Here is a 17,527-nt window from a genome sequence, read left to right as displayed (position 1 = left end):
AACCCCAGCAGTCATCTAGTCCAAATCCTCATTCTACAGATAAGAAACACCACAGAGGGGTAAAGTCCCTTTGCCAGGCCCTCAGGCTCCCAACTAGGAGTCATCCTGAATTCCTTATCTCTCACCCCCATATCCAACTGGTTGCCAAGGCCTATTGATTTCACCTTTGGAACTTCTCTCAAAAAATACTCTCCTCTCCAATTTCGGTGTTATCACCTTTAGCACAGGACCTTAGCTCTCATTTACAGCTTGTAGGTGAATTTGCTTGCCACAAGTCTCCCCTTACTCCACACTATTTGTCATTCAACCCCTAAAGTGATTTTCCAAAACTATAGGTCTAATCATGTCACCCCCTCCCCCCCCCAAATTAACTCTAGTGACTCCTTAACTCCTGGATCAAATAAAGAATGCTTTGTTTGATATTTAGAGTACTTCAAAACTCAGGTCTCTCATTCCTCACTAGACTTCTTACACCCTGGGCCCCAACAAATACTCTGATCTTATGATGCTCACCTTCTAACCATAAAGAAAATACTCCATTTTTTTTCCTTCAGGCACTTTTTCTGGCCATCCCCCAAGCTTAGCAACACTCTCTGTCCTCAGTTTCACCTGCTGACTTTCCTGCCTTCCTTTAAAATCCCATCTTTTACAGAAAGTATTTTCCAGCCCTTCTTAATTCTAGGACCCTACCTCTATTAAATTTTTCCTCTTTATTCTGTGAGTGTTCAAAGAAAACTAGCACTTCTGGTGTGAGAGCTTGCCAAGTCTTCTTTTTCAGAGCTGCTCATCATGTTTAGTATTCACCTGCCACTGAACCCTCACCTGTGACTCCAAGAAGCTGTCATAGGTGCATCAGTCATATCCTGGTAAAGTTTTTTGCAGATGAGCTGAACCAGGTTGAAGGTAACCCATAGGACTCCAACCCAACAGTGAGTGAGTAGAGTGTCTCCTGCAGCAAGTGAAGACTTCCCCTGGCAGAATGGGCAGAAGAGAAAAATTTATTCCATCAGCCATCAAGGCAGCTGAAGCAGGCATTGGAGAGCATTTAGAGCTTGGTCAGTTATCGAAGATGCCAAAATCATGCACTGAATCCTGCCATAATCTTGACTTTTGTTCTGGAACTGGACTTAAATGACTCAGGAAGAGGGCTTGAGGCAATTCTGCCTCACTTAAGTCCAATTCACTCATATGTCAAGACATCAACCTGTGTTATTACTGATCCTTTTCAAAAATGAACAATAAACTATTTACTACTTGTTTGTATATATTTCTTTGCATGTTGTCTCTCCCATTAGATTGTGAGCTCCTTGTTTGCAGGGATTGTCTATAGCCTCTTTTTTGTTTCCTAAGTGCTAGGTGTTTAATAATATTATAGACTGATTGGCAAAGGACATTTGAACAATGATCATTGGAGGTAGAGATAGAATTATCAGCAGTATTATTAGTCCTGATGACTTGTACTAATGGAGGAATTAGATGAACTTAAGAAATAGATTCCAAGTTGGCACAGCAGCATAATATAGTAGGAGTGATGACCTGTAACATTTGTCCCAAGGCCTCTCTCTGATAAGAGCATAATTATTAATTCCTTATTTGGCTTAATGATTATTTTAAATTTCAAAAGGCAATAATACCAACTAGAGTAAATTCAGTTTTGGATTTCATTAGAGGGGCGGCTAGATGGCACAGTGGATAGAGCATCGGCCCTGGAGTCAGGAGTACTTGAGTTCAAATCAGGACTCAGACACTCAATAATTACCTAGCTGTGTGGAGCCACTTAACCCCACTGCCTTGCAAAAACTAGAAAAAAATGTAGAATAGAGAAAGAGTAAGGAGCTGGGTATAGTCTGATATGCATCCTGTATTTTGCAGATTTCGAAAGTTTTAGATAAAGGATGAATAAGATCCTATGAATTAAAATTCTATGGAGTAAGTCAACCAAAGAAGGCTAGGTAGCTTTCAAGGAGAAACTAAAAAAACAAAGAAACCATATTGACAAAGAGGAAACAAATTTATCTGAAGAGGCTGATGTAGAGGTACAAAGAATTTATCTACCAACTTAGGTTTTTTTAAAAAATCCATTCATAATACAAAAAAGAAAGGCAAATAATGGAGAGTGAATACAAAAATGTGGTATGGCCCTCTCAGAATGAACTGAGGATAGGGAAGAATACTAGGGACCACAAAAGAATGTTTTTTTTAAAATTATGCTTTTAGTAATAGAATCAAAGAAAGGATAAGGTAGCTGCTGGAGGTGACTAGGACTTGATAATTGATGATGGTGCTAAGGTAGAACTGCTCAACTTTACCAAAGTTTTCATATTTCCAGCTCCCCTTTCTCTAAAAGCCTCCAGAAAAGTAACAAGACACAAGTGTGTCTCAAAAAAAGATTGCAGCTCCTGCACTATAGAAATTTTGTTGAAATGTTATAGAAGAAGTAATGCTATGTCATGGCCACTCGAGGGCAGACAAATCTCAGGAAAGTATTTGTAGTTCCACCCCCCCCCAACAAAAACAGCTGAGCATTTAAACTTGCATCTCTAAAAGCTTGTATATGAAGTAGTTCACATATAATAGATTGAATACATATTTACTGAATTAATGGATTCCCCTTAACCTGTAAAGAGAGGGAATTGAACTGGATTATTTCTACAGTCCGCTCTAATTTTAAATACTAAGAATGAATAACTGGATGAATAAACAAATGATGATCCTCCAAATTGAATGCTAAAGCTCTGGTGACAGAGACAGGGTTGGTTAGAATAGTATTAGTATTGCTTGAAGGATGAGCATGCTGGAAATATATAGTCACTCTCCATCTGAGTCAAAAGACTGGAAAGATTTTGATCCAGGTCCTAAGAGCTCTGCTAAGTCTAGTTAAATAGCATTTATTGAACACCTACTGAATTACTAAAGGCATATCTTAAATGCTTGGGAAAGGCAAAAAATAATCTTGACTGTTGAAGGTTTTATGAGAAAGAAAATATGTTCAGAAAATTTTGAAGGTTGTGTCAGAGGGAAGGCACAAAGATTAAGGACTGAGGAGAGCTTCTTGCAAATATTGAATCTTTTGCTGAGATTTGAAGAAAGATAGGGAAACTAGAGGAAGAGAGGGGCAAGATTCCAGATAGGAGGGACAGTCAGTAAAAACACTTTGTAATGCATATGTTTCTTGGGTAAGAAACAGCAAGGAGGGGGTGGTTAGATGGCACAGTGGATAGAACACACCAGCCCTGAAGTCAGGAGGACCTGAGTTCAAATTCAGTCTCAGACACTTAGCTGTGTGACCTTGGGCAAGTCAATTAACCCCATTGCCTTGCAAAAAAAACAAGAAACAGCAAGGTCAATGTTACTGGTCACAGAGAATGTGGAAGAAAGTCAGGTGTAAGAAAGACTAGGAAAAAGGTCAGGTTATGGAGCACTTTAAAAGCCTTGGATTTTATGTTTGATCCTGGAAGTAATAGGGAACTATTGGAGTTTATAGAATAAAAGGATGATATAGTCAGATTTACTCTTTAGGAAGATACCTTTGATAGAACAATGGAAGGTGGATTGAAGTGGGGAGACAAATGAGGCAGAGAGACCAAGCAAAATACCAAGCAGGAGATGAGAGCAAGAAGGGAAGAGAAGGTCCTATGGAAAGGAAAGAAAGATCCAGGGGAGGGAAGGACTAATGGAAGGTAAGGACCAAGGAGGTCCCTTCCAAGATAACCATTTTGTGATACTATAATGCCTATCAAATGGATAAAAAATCCCCACATTTATATTCTTGATTTGGGTTAAGGTTTTATTAAGATTAAGTGACTTGCCCAAAGTCACATGAGTTTATGAAATGGACAATTCTGTCTACTGGATATCTTTTAAAAGTTCAATGAATTCTTTTAGAAGGAAATGCAAAAATCTCTGGAGATACTGACAGGTTGGAACTATTGAGGACAACCATTTCATAGGGAATAGATATGTCAACACTGAGCTAGTTGAGAAAGAATGGGAGTCAGGACTAACAAGATTCATAGCGAGCCTATAGGAGGGGGCAAGCAAAGCTGTAATTAGGGAAAGACTAAGGTAACTTTGCCTTAGGACACTGAGAGGATTGTAAACAAGAGGTTTATATCCTCTCAACAAGCATAAACAGCAGATAACTTGTTAATAATTCTGGACCATGGGTGTCATTATCATATCCATCTTACAGTTGAGGAAACAGAGGGTCAGTGTTCTGCCCAGGGTTGCACAGTTGGTAAGTATCTGAGGTCAGATTTGAAGTCAGCTTCCTGATTCCTATCTTAGTTCTCTATCCACTGCACCAGCAGCTACCTTAGTAGCAGATCCCTTAGTACCATCAATATCGACTCATTCTGTTCAATTCTAGTCGATATCTTCCATGAGTCTCTGTCTTGACAAAAAGCCCTCTTTGTTGTAATTGAGAATGCAAATCAGTAAAAAGTTTTATTATATTCTTACAAGCCTAGGCAGGGGAGATGTAACAGTTGGCATACAGAGAAACTACTATCTATGGGACAAATGGATTTCTCATAGCTTATAGGAAATAGAAATATTCACTGACCTAAAAGACAGTTTATACATTTTTGGGGGGAGAGGAGTCTCAGATTTTCTAATCTCCTAATATGTCATTAGTCTCTGGGTTCTGAGACAGAGTGGTCTTTATCTTTTGGTCCATTAGAACTAGGGTAAAGGAAAACAAAACATAGAAGATGTGACTATCCATTTATCACTGTAATGGATGTTTTATTCATATTAAGAAAGAAGGAAATACAGTGATCTTCTCTGCCTGCCAACACAGCCTGGGCCCATCCACCTGGGGGTGGGCGGTGGGGATGTCACCTTCCTTTTCTAATTGTTCAGTCATTTTTTTCAATCATGTCTGACTCTTTCTGAACCCATATGGGGTTTTCTTTACAAAGATTGGCTTGCCTTTTCCTTCTCCAGTTCATTTTACAGATTAGGAAAATGGAGCAAGCAGGGTAAAGTCATTTTGCCTAGGGCCACAATTTAATAAATTTCTAAGATCAGATTTGTACTCATGATCTGTCTTCCTGACTTCAAGTGTGATATTCCATTCACTTTGCTACCTGGCTGCCCTTCCTTGAATTTCTTTAAATGATCTAGATACTAAGAGATGGTTTAAGTACTCCATTGGTTATGTTTCTAATTAGTCAAAATAGGAAACTAATACCCATTTATGGGCCACTGTAGTAACAAATTTCCCTTTCTGCTCCATTTACCTTAATTACTTCTTGTATTATTTGCACATCATGAAATTGAGTAGAATTACAATATCAATTACCAAATCTATTTGCCAATCTCTGCTGCTCATTCCGGAGAACAAAATTGTTGGTTGCTTGAGGATCTATGTCTTGTTTGCAGTTCTGTCTTAGAACAGAGAATACTGAAGAGGAGGGAGACCTTTGGCAACTGGGGAAGTCTTATTTGCCTCCCTATCCCAACTATCTGGTGTACTCTTTCCCCGCCCTCAAATCACTCTTATTCTCTCATCCTGTTAACAAAATAATAATAACAACAATGACAACAACAATGCTCATAGGGCTGGAGGGAAAAGAATAATTCGAATTTATTTCTTACTAGGGATTATATGCAAACAATGAAAAATAACCTTGAAATCAGAGATCTTCTACATAAATAGGTAGGCATAAAGTCATAGAGTAATCATAAACTAGCTGATATTTATTATAGTGCTTTAAGCTTTACAAAGAACTCTACCCTATGTCATTTGATTAGTCCTCATAGCTCCTCTGAGAAGCAGGTGCTCTTATTAATACTCATTTTACATTTGAACAAACTGAGGTTTGATGATTTGCCAAGGGTCACATGCAGTTGATAAGGGTTATGGCCAGGATAAGAACTAATTTCTTCTTAATGCCAAATGGCAGGGGACCAGATCTAATCTCTCTTTCATATATTGGTCAAACTGTTCATATATTGGCCAAACACAGATCTGATCAAGTCACTTCCTACTTTTCCTACTGAAAAAAATCACCCATGTTCACTATTACCTATAGGATAAAATATAGAGATTGGGACATCCCTTTAAGTAAGTCCTTGCTCAGACTCTGGAAAACCCTCTACAATCTGGCTCTTACATGCCCTTCCAGTGTTATTTTCTATCAGTCCTCAGCATAAATTCTGCATTTGCAGCTAACTGACTTTCTTCACAGTACTCTTAGCTGTGTATCTCTGAGTTGGGAAGATACTCTCTCCTCACTTCTAGGAAATAGAATAATGTACTTCCTTCAAATCATTGCTCATTGGTCACCTCCTAAATAATGCTTTCCCCGATCTCCTCCAGTTATTAGCATTCTCTTTTTAAATTATTTAGTATTGTACTTTGCTTATATTTTGTATTTACTTGTATACATACATCATATATCTTACCCTTTCCCTTCCTAGAACATAAGCTCTCTCTCAGAGGAGGAAGTGCACGCGCACATGCACACACACACACACACACACACACACACACACACTCACATCTTTCTACTTCTGATACCTATCCTAAGGCCTTGAATATTATGGGAATTTATTATTTTTGAATTTAATTGAATTGAGTTCAAAATGGCTTCAAGGTGAGGAGAATAAGGTCACTAGGTGATGAAATACAATGTGTGTGGAACTTGGAATCAGTGAGACCCGAGTTTGAATCCTACCTCAGATACTAACTGTATGATTCTGGACAATCAACTAACCTCTTAGCATAATAACAGTGTCCAAGACAGACGTGTAAAATGACATTGATAAAGTGCTTTGCAAAACAAAGTGCTGCATATAAGGTATTATGATTATTAAGTTCAGATGGGGAATTGGTTTGGGGAAAAATATTATTTCAATTTTGGACATGGTGGTCAGCTTGAGAAAATGAGAAAAGGAGAAAAGTTTAGAGTTCAAGGACTCAGTTGCTTAACCTGATTCAGCCACTTACCATCTTACCTATAAAATGACTCTGGATGATCTCTACAGCTCTTTTGAGCTCTAAGTTAGAGATCTAAGTAGGGATGTACACCAGATGTTTTGAAGTGTGGGACTGAAGATCAGAAGAGATGTCAACCCTGGAGATCTGAGGATCATTAAAAAAGCCATTGGGCAGTTATGTAGCACAGTAGTAGATAGAGCACTGGCCTTGCAATCGGGAGTACCTGAGTTCAAATCCAGACACTTAATAATTGCCTAGCTGTGTGACCTTGGGCAAGCCACTTAACCCCATTGACTTAAATAAAACAATCAAAACCATGAAAACAGAAAGAAAGGGATGGGAGAGGACATATGCTCAAAATATTATCCCCTCCATTTGCAATAGGAGCAATATTTCCTAGGGTCCTGCCATGTAAACTGGTCTGGTCAGTCAATCAACAATCATTAAGTATTTACTTTATTCCAGGTCCTGTGACCAGCATAGGGGATTAAAAGGCAAGCATAGTCCCTGCCCTAGAGGAGTTCATAGTCTAATAGGACTGACATATACAAACATTTGGGCAGCTAGGTGCAGAAGTGGTTAGAGCTGAGACCTGGAAACAGGAAGATCTGAGTTCAAATCTGAACTCAGACACTAGCTGTGTGACTCTGGGCAAGTCACTTAACTCTGTTTACCTCACTTTCCCCATCTGTAAAATGAGCTGGAGAAGGAAATGAAAAATGATTCCAACATCTCTGTCAAGAAAACAACAGAGGGTGTCACAGAGTCAGGTAAGATTGAAAAATGACTGAATACAATGTGTAACCAAATGCTAACTTATATAGTACAGATTATAAGTCTGTAAGCCTCTAGAAAACATCCACTCCTGGGGGCATCTTGCCTTGTTCCTTCAAATCCTGCTGGCAGCTCATCTTTGGGGAACAGCTTGGGGTCTAGCCTGTGCTTGGTGGTCCTCCTACACTCCTCCTAGGATCTATGCTGAAGCATAGTTACCATTTTCACAGCATGAGATGATTAGGCCATTTCTAGCTCATGGAACAGGTGATCAATTCTGTTCATTGGACAAGAGCCAACCCACTATCCAAGCCAAGCAAAAGCAGCAACTGTTAAAAGGAACTGTGGGGCTAGTTGAGCCCATCAGCCCATCAACCCTGTTTTGGGGTGCCTTATGTCTATCATCTTTCTGGGTTCTGGGATTAGGATTCCATGTCAGAATCCATTTGGGAATACTGGAAATTTTATTCCATGGTCTAAAATACCTTCTAGAATTTGCCTGACCTGCAGGAAAGAAATTTTCTGAGCAACCTAAGTGAGGAGCAACTGGTGATAGAGAGAGGAAGACCCTGGTAGGCTCATGAGAGAATGAAATAACACCTCACATTTATAGGCTAACAGAACGATTTCCTTGCAAGAACTCTGCACAGTAGGCAGTGTGAGATAAGTCAGATTTGGAAACTGAGGCTCAGAGATGAAGTCTTGCTCACAGTCATACAAACTAGTCACATATTGGTCGAGATTTTAATCTACATCTCCTTAGTACAATTCTCTTCTTTTACTACTTCTTATGACCCAGGAGCACATCCTTAATTTCTCTGGACCTTGGTTTTCTTAGACATAAAATGAAGCCAATTAGACTACGTGGCCTCTATAGTACCTTCCAGTTCTAAATCATAATCACAAGCCATCTGACCCTAAGACTTAGGTACAAAGGATCTCCACAATACCCCTTGCACATAAATGATTCAACCTTCACTTAAGAATAGGAATTCACTAATTTTCTTGGATGGTTACAGATTGTTAGAAAACTTTTCTGACATCAATCCTAAATCTTCCTCTTGTTAGATAGCCTGGGGTGGGGGAAGAGGAGAAAGAAGTGATTAACTGAATTCTACTTCTATTTCATAACCCTTCAGAGACTTTGAGATGGCTCTCATGTTTTCCCTAAACCATTTCTTCTCCAGGATAAAATATCCTTGGTTTCTTCAAATGACCTGCATTCTGCTTAGGCTATGAACCTAAACATCATGTGCCTTTTGGAACCAGGCAGCGGGCAAGGTCATTGTGGAATGGTGTAGTACTAAAGTACTAACGTGGGTTGTGGTGTAATTTTTGCATTTATGTTTTAGAGATCTACTTTAATTCACCCCCCCCCCCATCCTGGTTCAGGAAGCTTCCAAGCTCGAGAGCCCAGCAGGACTCATTATTTGAATGGTCTGGGAAGTACCAACATGTTCCCCAGTGAATGACTTTCATTGACTTGAGTGAGAACACTCCCTGCCTTCTTTCTTTCCTCCTTTTAGCTGGGAAGATGGTTTCACTGCTTCGAGAACATACCAGTTCAAAAATGAGAAGGTGGCAAATGAATTGGAAGATGCCTTAAGAAACTGGGTAGCTAACAGATGGCATTAGAGACAGCTGACTGGATAAACACAGTTAAAGAAAAAAAAGATCACTATAGAATGTGGGGTGGTTATTTATTTTTGTATTTATCTATTCAGAGGGGGAAACACTGGCTCCAGCTCCTTCTCTGTATAACCCAAGAGCTTCCACAGGCAACTCCCACGAGGGGGGAAATCTTGCCTGGCATGTTTGAGCCGGGGCACTAACACTTCCTCGAGTGTTTTTGGCGAACAAGAAGATGATGGGGCTCAGTAGAGGGGCTCTTGCAGTCTGTCCAGGCTGGGGTAACAGCTGAAGATAAGTTGAAGAGAAAGAGGATTTGTATCTCTGGAGAGATGGGCCCTGGATACCAGAGTAGGAGGAATTTTCTCATTAGGAGGGAAGTCAGGGGTTATAACTCTGGTCTTCCATTGTTTGAAGCTTCACCAATGGTAGGGGGAGAAGAGCTACTCTGTGAGGTTGGGGTAGGGAGGGGAGGGGGAGAATTCTTATTCATGTTGTGTCTGGCCAAGTTCAATTGAAATGTTCAAGAGAAGATTTTCTTACAAGCAGTGAAAAAGGTAAGCCGTGAGACATAAAGGTCATTGGAATTGGAGTTAATGGAAAATTCCATTCTAGTGTCAGTAGACTTTCTTAGTTCGTGTGTGAATTCTCTGAGCCTGTCTCCTAAAACATAAAATGCACATACTTGTACCATCTATCCCAACTCACTCCCAGTTATTAGGAGGAAAGCACAGTAGGACCAACGACTGGCTAAGTCGGTGGAACAGCGGATAGAGCACTGGACCTGGAGTCAGGAGGACCTGAATCTTACTTGCGAGTTGTGTGACATTAGACAAATCATTTAATCTCTGTCTGCCTCAGTTTTCTCAACTGCAAATTTCAGATAATAGCACCTAACTCACCTAGTTGTTGCTGGTGAGGATCAAAGGATCCTAATAAAGCTTGTTCCATAATAGAACTAATAGAGAGAGAGGAAGACATCCATAGAGAATATGTATGAGGGGGGAAGAGGAGGAAAGAGAGAGTTTTGAGGGAATGTATCTGTAAGGGGAGGTAGGTAACCATAGGAGAAAAACAACTGAATTTTCCTAATAAAAGCCTCTAACCTCCTGGTAACCAAAACAAAAAAAAAATGTGTCAGAGTGGATGCCATGTTCTAGAGGCTTAGGAAGCTAGGAACTTATGCCAACAAGTCTACCAGTCACTACCACGTTATAAGCTGTTGCGGTAATTCAAGACACTTTGAGTAGACTCTGGGTGTGGAGGATGGAGAGGGTGGTTCTAGAATCTTTACAATCACTTTCTACTTGTTTCTGTTGACTCCAATAAAGCCAAAAGGACAAATTTAACTTTTCTTCCACTCTTTTAATCCATGAAGTAATCATGTCTCCAATTGAGTCTTTTTTTCTCAAGGGTGAATACTCCCAGTTCCTTCAACTGCTTGTCATGTGGTCTGAGCCTATTTTACAAGCCAATGCAATGCCTCCTCATGACTTTGAGATTTTGACACCAGGAGGGAAATCTAATTAGCCAGACTTGGAATCCAGAACAGTGGAATCATGAGTAACTGAGACTTGAAATGTGCTTCATGGAAGTCTGCATCCCAGAGGTCCTGGAACTGCCTAAAATTTGAGGGTGCCTTCCATTTCCTCACCAGTAAACTAGACCATGGACTCAGCATTCATCAGGCCCTGTGGGAGGTTGTATAGCCCACAGTCAGGGCTCCTTTTATAGCCTCCCCCTCCTCACCCCCCAAAGAAGCAACAGGCATGAAAATGTTGCCATTATATACTTTCCTTTGCTCTTTCTCTTCAAACAAACTTGCATGCTGTGATCGTTTCATTCTGGATGTCTGCCCAAAGCTGTGGTGGTGGTGGTGGTGGTGGTGGTGGTGGTGAAGAAATGGAAGGGGCAGGGGGGAGGTAGAGAAGGAAAATGTGTGTCGGCCATAACCAGCTTCACGTACAAAGAATAACTACAGCACAAAAGCTTAAGAGCAGCCCAAAGGCCCCACAGGTGTCTGGAAGGTCTCCTAAAAAACATTCCCTGCAGCTTATACTGGCACAGTACAAACTCTTTCTACACAAAATTGTCCTGCCTCCTTTCTTTCCCCATGCATGTGCAGTGGGACAAGTTGATTTGGTCTTTGGGGAGATTTTGGCCTTTTGGACTGGCCTGTCTCACAATGTGGTAGGGCCCTGTATCATTCTATAGCAAAGTTTGAATCTTCTCTAATGTCTTCTCAGTAATTAAATGAGGGAAAAGGCCAAAGACCCATTAAGGACTCCCTCAAATCAACCTGATTGGGGCTGGGTTTTCCCATGCTCATGAATGGAAGGTCATTCAACTGGATCAGACCCAGGGACATCTGAGGCCTGTCCCAACATAGCCTCTTTCCTTTCCCTTTAGAGATGCTCACTGTGAATAGGCTGGACTTCAATGCCTCTTTTTTCTCTGCCCCTTCCCTTTATTCCTTCTTTTCAAGAAAGCATGATTAAAAGGTTGGCCAGCTATGATTAGAATATGCCTTAAGGACAGGATCAGAAGCAGAATTGGGATTATATTAGAACATGAAAGCATCAAACCATAGGCCCCCCCCATTACATCCTCCTTCTTCCTCATAGCTATGTCACCCATCTACAGGCATGGAGAACAGATCCTGACTTACTGAAGGTACAGATATCAAACTATTCTCTTCCTTTTTGGTTGGGCCTAAGAAGGTACAGGGTAACCCAGTGCAATGGGGAAGACAACATTCAGAAAAGTAGGATCAGCAACACAATGGAGAACCAATCAATTCCAGAGAATCAAGAATCTCATTTATCCATCCATCCACCACCTATCTCTGTCTACCTATATTTCTATCATCCATCTATATCCATCCATCCATCCATCCATCCATCCATCCATCCATCCATCCACTTACCACCTACCTTCCTGCCTACCTACCTACATCTGTCGATCTGTCAGACTCTATCAATCTATCTAGCTATTGATTTACCTTTCTAACCACACACACACACACACACACACACACACACACACACACACATATACATACATATTTGGACATGATTAATTTTGTCTTTGTTTTAATTGACTATAATTTTTGCTAACAAAATTTGTTTTTCTTGTTTTCTTAATGGATAGGGGAATTTGGAACTGAAAATTAAAATGAATTAAAAGAAAAAAATTAGGATTAGGATAGGAACCAATTCTGTCATACCTGATGAGGACTGGGAGCTAGCATGGTGTAGTGGAGTTTCTAAGTTTAAATGCTGTCATATTATGAAATGCACTTTTTCCCTTTTGGCCTCTGTTTTGTAAAGTGAGAGAATAGATGATTCTAGAGGACCCCTGATGGAGCATGCTACCCACCTTCTGTAAGAGGTAGTTTGGTGATGGCCAATGTGAGGATTTGTTTTGCCCAACTATGTTTGTTATCCAGGTTTCTTTCTTTTCTTTCAGTTTTGAGTGGGAGAGTGGACCTAGATATAGGGTTACCAAAAATGGAAAGAAAAGAGGGTCATCGAAGCATTTTTTTAAATGGCACAGAAGAAAACCGAAAGGCAGTTTGTGGGAAATATAGATATATATAAGGAGAGCTTTGGAAATAACACTAATTTGTTTTCTTGATAGGGGAAAAGCTGCCCACATAAAAGATTTGTGGCTGCATGAGCAATCCTCTTTCTCTGCCTTGATGTGTATATGGAGATGCTCATCTTGATGTTAAGTTCAGAATTTAAAAAAATTAAATCATGAGGTTGTTAAATTAGATGATCTCTCAGTTGCCCTCCAAGTGTAGGTCTCTGGGGAAGAGGAAAGAGAAGCATTCTCAGAATTACCTATTCATTGTTTGTAAATGAAGAAGCAATGGATTGTTGCCTCTTTCATTTTCTTTACCATACCTGAGAATGAAAAATGCTATCACTTACCACAGATTAGCTTCCCCTCCATTAAACAAACAAGGCAGTCTCATCACTATAAGGAAAAAATTCAAACCCTTTTATTGTGCAATCAATTTCTTTCTACAGAAAATTCCTAAAAATATATATAGACTCTATAGAAGCAATATATCTGATATTTTTCTTCCTCCCTACAGATGAATCCAACCAAAGATTCCCTCCCTATTCATTAAAAAGATAGGATACCCATCTAGAGATCCACATATATATGTTTCCACATGAAAAATATACACATACATTTTCATCTGTGCAATGTGTCATAGTGGAAAGATTGTTCCTATGTGAAATCTGGAGGCATGGATTTCAATCTTGGCCCTGCTATTTAGCAGCTCTGCAACCTTCGCTTCCTCTCTCTGATCTCATTTCCTCGTTTGTAAGACAAAGGGATCAGACTAGAGACATTCTATTGATGGTCTATGTCATACAACAGGTGATGCTTGGGAAAGCTCTCATCTCAGAAATGTTGCTGAGTCTTTGAAAGCTCTCCATTTGGTCCATACTGAGCAGGCATCTATCTGAATATGCAGACTAAAGTGGGTTTAGAACGGTGATGGACAAAGAAAAGAAGCCATCTCTCAAAGAACTGAGAATTGCTCTTTCCATGCTTCCCCTTCTCTCTGGATCCTTTTCCCTTCTCACAAGTCAAGCTTCCAAAGCTACCTGAAGGAAGCCACTGACTCTTTTAATGATCTGAAATAACTCCTTGGATGGAAGATGCCTGAGTGGGTCCAGGAAATCACTTGGCAACTTTACCAAATTATCTCTCTTGATGACTGGAAATTTTCAAAAAATTGTTTAGAATAGAAAAAATTAATCCTTCAAGAGGGAACCTGCAGGTTCCAGACTTTAGCCTCTGAGGGTCCTGGTGAGGTAGATAGAACACCCTGTTTTGCAAGGGAGATGGGGGACAGAGACCACTTAGAGGCCAAGCAGAAATAGGAGAGATGCCTGGCTCCATTAATTCCATGTCCTGGATACATTTATGGGGGAAACCCTTGTAATGACTTAAATGACAAATAAAGACAGAAGACCCCCAACTGGGTCTAATCCAGACCTGGGAACATCAGAGCAGGTACTCTGTGGTTAATGATAGCAGCTTTTGAATGGAGGAAAGGTTAAGATGCTAAAAGAAGTCATACGGCCTGTGTTACCATGGTCTGTGGAAATGAATGCAAGGTGGTAGAGAGATAACTCTTGAGAGCAATCTCCTCATGACTTTATTTCTCAGTGATACAGACTTCAGGTCTCATGTAGAGAGCCAAGGCTCAAATTGGGAGAAACCCTCAGATGGAGATCTAAAGTCCTCTTACCACCAGGGTTCAGAACCCTGAACCATCTTGGGAAAGCTCAAGCCATCAGGAAGACCAATAGACAGGGGTCTGCTCTGCTTAGTGGTCTGCTCATACTGAATTTTGTGACTTGAGATTAAATAAGGCCATGCTCTGGGATGGGGGGGGGAGTCTCCAATATTCTCTGATAACTGTCTCAAGGCCCAGAAACACTCTTCTGAGGAGAGGGGAATGGGGAAAGTCCATTCTGATTTGGTTTCAAATGGAAGCTGGGGGGGGGGGCAAAGAGAGTTGAAGGGCGAGTGAAATCATCACTGATAGAATGAATCCAATAGTCTCCAGTCTTCCCCAGTTCTTGGCCTAGGGCCACCTTGCATTATAAAGTGAGAGGTGGTACCTGGGGGCAGTCAAGAAGAAAACTGCAGCCATCCTTCAACTCCTACTGTAGAACAGGCAGGTGAAAAGTAAATGCAGAGGGGAGGTACATCCCAGCACAGGCACAAGCCAGGAGGGGAAAACTCAGCTAGCATAAGGCTCCCAGAAAGCTACTTTCCCTCTGAGTGTGAATCCCACCCCAGGGAAATGAAGCCCTCCTCCTGAGGGATGCCTGGTTTCTTCTTCATGTGCATGCTGCCTGGCTTGGGTTCACCCCCTCAAACATTCTCTTGGCCACAGGAAGGCAGCACCCCAAGACTCCTGGTGGGAAAACAGGAAGAAATAATGAATTAAACTCAGAAGGTGGCACCTGATAACCAACGATAGCCTTGGAGGGTCCTGGAAACAGGGAGAAAGTATGAGCTTAAAGTCACTGAAGAATCAGAGAGCAGAGCAGAGTAGGCCTGGGACCCTCAATGAAGAAAACAACGCTAGGGGTGCCAGCATTTGACAAAGGACCTTCTACTTGGTTAACAGTAGTGTGGCAGGTGATCAAAACCACACTATTAATGATTTCCCCTCTCTCGTACGTCACTCCAATCCTTCTCTCACATACTGTACCCTCGTCTTTCAACCTTAAAATATGTGTGTATACACTTATACTCCATTCTAGGTTTCATGACCTCTCAGACATGTCCTATCAATAGCAGGACAATCAATTCCTCTCATAGTTCTGGATCCTAACAATCATCCCCATTCTTTCCATTGGTTTTGGGCACCCAGAGCCAAGTCAAGCCTCTATGATGACAAAAAGAAATTCAAAAGGAGCTCATTCCTGTGATTTTTCCTGCCAGAGTCTACTCAGCCCTGTTTTCATTCATCTGGGGAGGTAGGTGCTATATTCTCTCATGCTGAGAGCTGAAAGGATAGCTAGTGGCAACAAGTTTCCAATTAATCATCTTGCCCAAATTGGAAGGGTCCAAAGAAGGGAAGAACACAAGCAGCCTTAGTTGGGGGCATTTTCAAGGCCTACCCACTTCAATATTTGACCCCAGGAGCAACTCAGAGGCTGGTACTCAGATTTAGCCAACAATTTTCCCAGCTTCCCTCTCTTTCTATGTGAACAAAGAGACCAGAGATGATGAGGAGAGAGTGGACTATGGGTTCACCACAGATTTACACCTAAGGTCACCTTTTTATACCTGGGGCTCACGTTGATATATAGATGGCTTTCAAGGCAAGCAAGGCCATCATCAAGCCAAACCAGTCATTGCCTAAGTTTTAACCCAGTAAGAGCACCTGCCTCAAGATGGACTGAGTTGGAGGCAATTCCCAGGTAGGAAGTGGGAGTGGAGGCAAAGGAACTCAAGTCTCCAGCAGAAAGGTGAATTGCATTCCAGAGAGAAAATTAAAGAGATTCTTGTTAGACTGGTCTCAGCACCTGGGGTTGTGTTTTCATCAGAATAATGAAGGGTGGCCAGAATGTTCCTGAGGGTTATTGCCAGCATCAGTAGGACTTTTTAAGTATCACTTATAAATCAAAGTGAAATCTAACCTGCACCATCATCCCATCTGTGTCTGTGTGGGTGCAATAAGGGTTGAATGGATATGGAACAGTATTGGGGACACACACTAAAGGAGTGAGGAAGACTACAACATGATAGGAATTACACCCCCCCAACTGCTCAGGAGAGAAAAATCTAGACACAAGCCAAGCTACTACTAGGAGGCTATTCAGGTCTGGGAACTCTTAGGTCAAGGAAGGCCTTCTTCCTGGAAACCCTCCAAGTGTGGTGGTTAAAGGGGGAGAGGGAGCCTAAGACAGGACCTCCCTGGACATTGGGACAAGGCAGCAAGGATTTCTTTCCCCAGGTTTAGAGGAGGGGCTGTGGTGCTCCTTTAGGGGTACAGGGGATAGAAGATCTACTCAAAGGACAGTAGATCTGGATGAGGTCCCTCATTGTCAAGACTGTTGGTCCTTGCTCGAGGAGAGGGGCTGCCATCTTCCTGGGGCTCAGTCAAGTCAATGGGACTCAGACTGAGTTTGAGGCCATTTCTTTCATTAAGGCTTGGAGAGGAGGCCCTTCTCCACTCGGTTGTCCTCAGCTTGAAATCGCTCTGAGAGTCTTTGTGAATGAGATCTGGAACCGACAAGGGAGCCTCTCCATTAGGCAGGGCCTTGCTCCCTGGTGCCAATTCCACAGATCCATCTGGGCCCGGGTGATCATCTGAAACCAATTCTCCTCCACTGGTCACTGTGAAAGGTAGCTCTTGGGGGGTCCCAACCAATAGCTCGGCCCCATACTCCAAGCTGCTCACAACAGGCTGGGGTGAAATCAGCATGTCTTGGGGGCTCTTTAGGGCCCGAGGGGTGCGCTTCTTGGTCACAGGAGGAGGAGGATCAAGGCGGGGGAAGGCTTCCAACAGAGCTGACCTACAAGGAAAACAGGAATAAAGATGCATTTTCAATAAGTCTTTGACTTAACATCCCACACCCCATTTCCCTGAACCCTACCTATAAAATGTCAGGATATGGCCTACTTGTAACT

General features: G+C 41.5%; 1 protein-coding gene across 4 annotated transcripts in view; it reads right to left on the bottom strand.

Annotated features, from left to right (window-relative positions):
• Window positions 1-3,338: 3,338 nt before the first annotated feature.
• LOC141512702 (carboxyl-terminal PDZ ligand of neuronal nitric oxide synthase protein-like) overlaps window positions 3,339-17,527 on the bottom strand; it is a 389,034-nt gene continuing 374,845 nt past the window's right edge. For 3 of the 4 annotated variants that reach the window (XM_074221846.1, XM_074221845.1, XM_074221847.1), the window contains one exon: window positions 4,319-17,412. In XM_074221846.1, the coding sequence (XP_074077947.1) occupies window positions 16,902-17,412 (511 nt within the window). In that variant the 3' untranslated portion in view covers window positions 4,319-16,901. Of the gene's footprint in view, window positions 17,413-17,527 lie in introns of all 4 variants that reach the window. The other variant, XM_074221848.1, reaches the window with a different exon arrangement.

Source organism: Macrotis lagotis, chromosome 2 (genome assembly GCF_037893015.1).
Source record: "Macrotis lagotis isolate mMagLag1 chromosome 2, bilby.v1.9.chrom.fasta, whole genome shotgun sequence".
Taxonomy (NCBI): domain Eukaryota; kingdom Metazoa; phylum Chordata; class Mammalia; order Peramelemorphia; family Peramelidae; genus Macrotis; species Macrotis lagotis.
This window is presented reverse-complemented; position numbering and strand designations above follow the sequence as displayed.